At 33.4% G+C, this 5,535-nt stretch overlaps 1 protein-coding gene across 1 annotated transcript in view; it reads right to left on the reverse strand.

Annotated features, from left to right (window-relative positions):
- Positions 1–1,328, reverse strand: part of LOC134696285 (protein HEG homolog 1-like) — a 171,471-nt gene extending 170,143 nt beyond the window's left edge. Inside the window, exon 1 of the mRNA XM_063557986.1 lies at positions 1,060–1,328. Coding sequence (XP_063414056.1) covers positions 1,060–1,135 — 76 coding nt within the window. The 5' untranslated portion in view covers positions 1,136–1,328. The remainder of the gene's footprint in view (positions 1–1,059) is intronic.
- Between the last annotated feature and the right edge of the window lie 4,207 nt (positions 1,329–5,535).

Here is a 5,535-nt window from a genome sequence, read left to right on the forward strand (position 1 = left end):
AGTTGATTGAAAATTATGGAATATCTGTTACACAAAATTAATGACGATAAATATATTTTTATTGTCGTAACCACAATCCCAAGGCATCCTCTTTTCCTCGAGTGTGACATACCGAATAAGACGTATCACTGGGTTTGCACTTACACGAGGAACGCGACTGTTTCCACATGTGGATCAGGATTTGCCTCTCCTTTCAGATCACCTGCGATCACCCCTTGTTTTGTTTTAAAGGTGGGGGGGTGGGGGGAATTGCTCTTGTTTTAGTTTTTTTAAATGTTGTTCTTTTCGTTTTTTACTTTTTCAATGTCTGTGTTACTTTTTCAATGTCTGTGTAGTTTATACCGGTGACCATCTTGTCTATCATTTGTCCTGAAAAAAGTTATAATTTCAAAATTTCACATTTGGACAAGTTTCAGGTTCAGAAAATTTACATGACCATTGTTTCACGAATTAGGTGATGTCTAAGGGTTAGAGAAGAGTTGTTTATCATTTGACGAATGTTTCACGAATTAGGTGATGTCTAAGGGTTAGAGCAGAGTTGTTTATCATTCCGCTATTGTGTGATGCCTTATCACTTGATATAACTTATCAACGTAACTTATAGGAGTATAGGAGTAACATCACGGGTCTCACACGTGAAGAAGATCTGCTCACCTTTCCGGAGCTCCTGAGATCAACCGTTTGTTTTGCGGGAGTTCGTTTGCTCAATCGGTAGTTTTTGGTGTTACGAATGCGTTGTGTTTGCTGTTGTACAACCAAAAAGCAAAAACTATGGAATATCAAATTGCAAAAGATATTCCCGAGTGCTTTTACGGAATAGTTTGTGGACCATGTAGCCATGACATTTGAAAAACATTTTTCAAAGTTAGCTGGAAATAACTAATGTATGAGTTTACTATGCAGATTGTGTAAAGAAGTAAAGTATCAATGTTGCATTTTCATTACAGACTTAACTGTTTATATTTTCATTGCTTGTTATTGTTGTTTAGAACTAAATTTGATGCACTTTTATTGAATATTTTATACATTTGTACAGTATGACCAAAAATAAATATTTACCTGTTTTCGTTGACGTAAACATTAGATTAACAAGGATGAATGGTAAAACATTAATTGAATGTATTTGTATTTCCATCTTTAGAATTCAAAGTATTACTAAGTCCATATCAAAGCTGATTTTCACATTGACATCTGATTGATTGTTCTTATATGAAATGCATACATTCAGTTTCCCGTTTTCGTTTTCGCTCTCTAGATTGTAACACAACTGTAACAGGGGTGCATAAACAAGGTATGACAAGTATATAAAGAATTTAGGTTAAATTTTAAATTCTATTCAAATGATATATGCTACCTGTAATTGCATAATTCAGTTGAATTAAAAATAGTATCATTACAAAGAAATAAACATAATCAAATGGAAATGGAAACTAAAAGTCCTTTCTCGGAATTTCATCAACGATTAATTTTAAATTAATGACGGTTATCTGTGTAAAACTGCAAACAAAAGGAAAATAATTGACGATGCTGAATTGATAAATGATTAATAAAATACTTGACAATGTGCCAAAAAAGGCGATTTTATGGTATCATGCACTGACAGGAAACTAGGGTTATTACTGAAAAAAATGCGCATAAGTTCGAATCCTGAATTTGAAATTCATTGTTAGAGGTATACAGTTCGTAATTTGAAAGTTAAAGTTACTATAGAAAAAATAATGATACACTCAGCTTAATTGTTTTTTTTCTGCATCCTTTCTTAAAAAAATATTGTATGCTTAACATATTGTTATATAGAGTACTTACAACTCGTTTTCTGTCGCACTGACAAAAAATGAGAAGATAAAGGAAGAAAACGAAGTTGTCGAAGAAAAAAGACAACATCGTGGCATAAGGATAATTAATCGAGGAAGAAGAACACAGTCAAAAAAAAAAACACCACCACACACAAAACTAAAGTACAAACACACTCAAACAAAACCAAGGTAAACTCAGGTGCTCCAGAGGGTCACTTGGTGATGATCCAGTTATGACATCTGTCGTGTTATTCCTATATAATTACATTAGATGTATGTTTCATTATAATACGTTATTCTGATTGACTACACTGCAATCTGGCGTTATTCCTTAATCAACCTCATTACACAATAAAATGTATCATTCATGATGACACGAGGTCCCACAATAAAGTGCACATGTAAATTAAATACAAACTTGATAAAAATTGTGTTTTCATGATCCTAGCTAAAACATGTAATTATAAGTATTGAAGCTTTTGTTGTAACTTCATAGGGTTGTAAAAGCGTTGACCGTGCGCACATTTTTAGAATGAAGCGCTTCCGCGCTTCATACAACATGTACTTCGGTCAACGCTTTTACACCCCAATGAAGTTACAAAAAGAAGCATTCAATTCTTTAAAAAAAAAGCGTTAATTGTTCGAATTAAGGCATCATACATGTACTATAGCGGATTAAAAACAACAGTACAGCATATGCAACATAGATTACTAAAGACTGAGCAACACGAACCCCACGAAAAACAGGGGGTGATATAAGGTGCTCCGGAAGGGTAAGCAAATCCGGCTTTACATGTGACACCCGTCGTGTTACTCCCATAAAAGGACACCAATTACACTGCGATAAACAACTTGTTCTTGATCAACTTACAATAGAGAAGTCTGGCATTAAAATTTTGGAAAGTGATGTAGATCGATATGTTCACATGAAAACCAACTGTGGACATACACACTCAAAACAGGTTTTCCTCAATGTTATAAATATCAATAAAGGAAATGGGGATACATACACACGTACATAAGCGATAACAGAACCAAAGGTACCAATTGCGAGAACACATATGTAGGATATAACATTATTTTTTAAATGAAAACTGAAATGTATGGCCTCCGGGTGCGAAATTTTCTCTCTACTTTCAGTTCTTTGGTCGGGTTGTTGTCTCTTTGCCACGTTCCCCACTTTCATTCTGTACTTAATATAATCATATTAGATTAGAATACACTTTTTCTGTTGCGGGGTAACTGTCTTGTCTCAATGTTTACTCCACATCTCTGTTTTTCACATTTATATAATATTACTTCAAACGTGAGTGCTACTGCGCAGAAGAGTACTGGACTTAAAAAGTGTACATGTATCAACAAGGAAACCGACTCAGCTCACGGATTATTATGACCAATATATATATAATAAAAAGTAGATGTGGTATGATTGCCAATGAGACCACTATCCGTCCAAGTTCAAATGAAGTGGATGTAAGCAATTATAGGCAACCGTAAGGCCTTCCACAATGAGAAAACCCATACCGTTTAGTCGGCAATGAAAGGCCCCGACATTAAAAATATGAAACATTTCAATAAAGAAAAATAACGGCCTAATTTGTTCATTTTGAATTTAATCCCAGATGGCTAGTAGATACGTTAGGTAAGATTCGAATCGTGCATGTCTTATCTCTCTAAAATTTTCTACTTCCAATATAAAGCATTATGTATTATTTTTATTATATTTTAATTAAAAACATACAGGAAGGATAAAGTTCGACTTCAGGTGTTTCCTGAAAATAATGTATCAGTAACGCTAGTGACGAAAACTTTGGAAATCAAACAAGTGACTGACGAGCAAATATTTTTTTTTAGAAAAGAACCTTATTTAGTCAGGTCACATTACTTTGCAAGAAGTAATTACAACATAACCAGGGCATTCGCCAGAGAGAAAAAATGCTATAAACCTCGAAATTTTTTTTTTTATATCATATTGTCTTTACTTTAAAGTACATTTACAGTTTTCCGTGTTATATACCAAATATATTACAAATAGCCCATTTGATTACTTTTTTATATTTTAAAGTTCATTTCCAAGGAAATTATTAACGGTTGATGACCCCTTCTGTTGGCCTGTGTAATACGAAATTTTTAAAATACAACAGCATCCAAAAAGTAGAGAATACAAGTGACGTGCCATTTCATACATATATCAAAAGGAAACGTTAACGTTGTTGAAAGCAATACTGTTAAATGTTTTATTGCAAATGCAACTGGTTTTTACAGTTTGTTCTTAATGTGTGTTTTTACACCACTGTCCATGATTAGGGGATAGATGACCGCTCAAAAACATGTTTGACCCGGCAACATTATTTATGTGCCTGTCTGAAGCAAAGAGCCTGCAGTTCAATGGTTGTCGTTGGTGTATAATGTCTGTAATATTTTTTTTCATAAAATTGTTTTGTTATACATTCGTCTGTTAGTGTTCACGTTTGAATTGATTTACAATTCTTATGTTGGGGCCTTTTATAGCAGACTATACGGTTTGGGTTTTTGTTCTCGTTGTTGAAGCCCGTACGGTTGCCTATAATTGCTCGCATCCACTTCATTTGAATTCTGGTGGAGTGTTGTCTCATTGACACTATACCACCTATCTTATATATACTTTTATATGATATACCCGACTTTTGAACTGGTGTCGTCCTGAACATGCCTGAAATATTTGCCAATGGACTTTTAAAAATGAGCAACCAATAATCAACCAATTTAGCTTTGTGTAAAATAAGAACCAATCATATGAATTTGTTATGATAGGGGAGCGGGATGAGGGAACATGGGGATTTTGAATAAGAACTTGAAAGATAGGCATGCATAGCGACAGATAAAAATGAATAAATCGGCGAAAGAAAAAATCCTCCTGCCCCATCACTCTTCCCAGAATATTCAATTATCGTCCCCTTACTGTTATTGTCTGGCTAGTTCTTTAATACAAGACCATCGAATTTTTTTTTTAATTATTTTTTTCTCATTTTGCATCGGATATTTTCATTGGTTTTTTTTTCTAATAGAAGAATGAACTACTGTTAAGCTGACGTTTAAACTCGTGTCTTATAAATATTACAGTATTGCAAGCAAATATTTATCTACATCCGCTTTATAGTTCTTACAAGGGTGTCATATAATGACTGACATACCATAAAAACGTTTATCGCACAGCTCAAATTCTATTATATCTGCATTCACAAATTTATTAATAGAATTTATACTGAATGACGCCATGTTTGTTATGTTCCTCTACCGTTCAATCTACCTATTTAAAAGGAGGAGAGACAGAAGATCTTCCAAATGCAAAAAAACAAAACAGAAATGGACCACTTGAAGAACAAAAAACCAGGCCCATTGTTAATATGTTGAAGAATTATAAGGTTGCATTATCACACTATTACATGCTTCTATTTTATTGACATCACCTTGCATTGTTTATTATACAAATAGAAAAATGTGTCATATTTTCTCTATTTGATAATACATTTATCGTACGTCCCATGTTCAAATTGCTTCCTATTGCCCTATTAATCCATTAGTTTGTATTGACGCATGTAGCCTTTTAGAGATAATATTATACAAATATATAGACAACATTATAAATTATTTAAAATGTTATTTAAACTCGAAATTATTAATTGTCATTTGTATAATGCGATGAAAATGCCACCATAAGCTGGTTGTTTAATCCCAATACAAATTAATCCGGGCGTTT

This window comes from Mytilus trossulus, chromosome 14, assembly GCF_036588685.1.
Source record: "Mytilus trossulus isolate FHL-02 chromosome 14, PNRI_Mtr1.1.1.hap1, whole genome shotgun sequence".
Taxonomy (NCBI): domain Eukaryota; kingdom Metazoa; phylum Mollusca; class Bivalvia; order Mytilida; family Mytilidae; genus Mytilus; species Mytilus trossulus.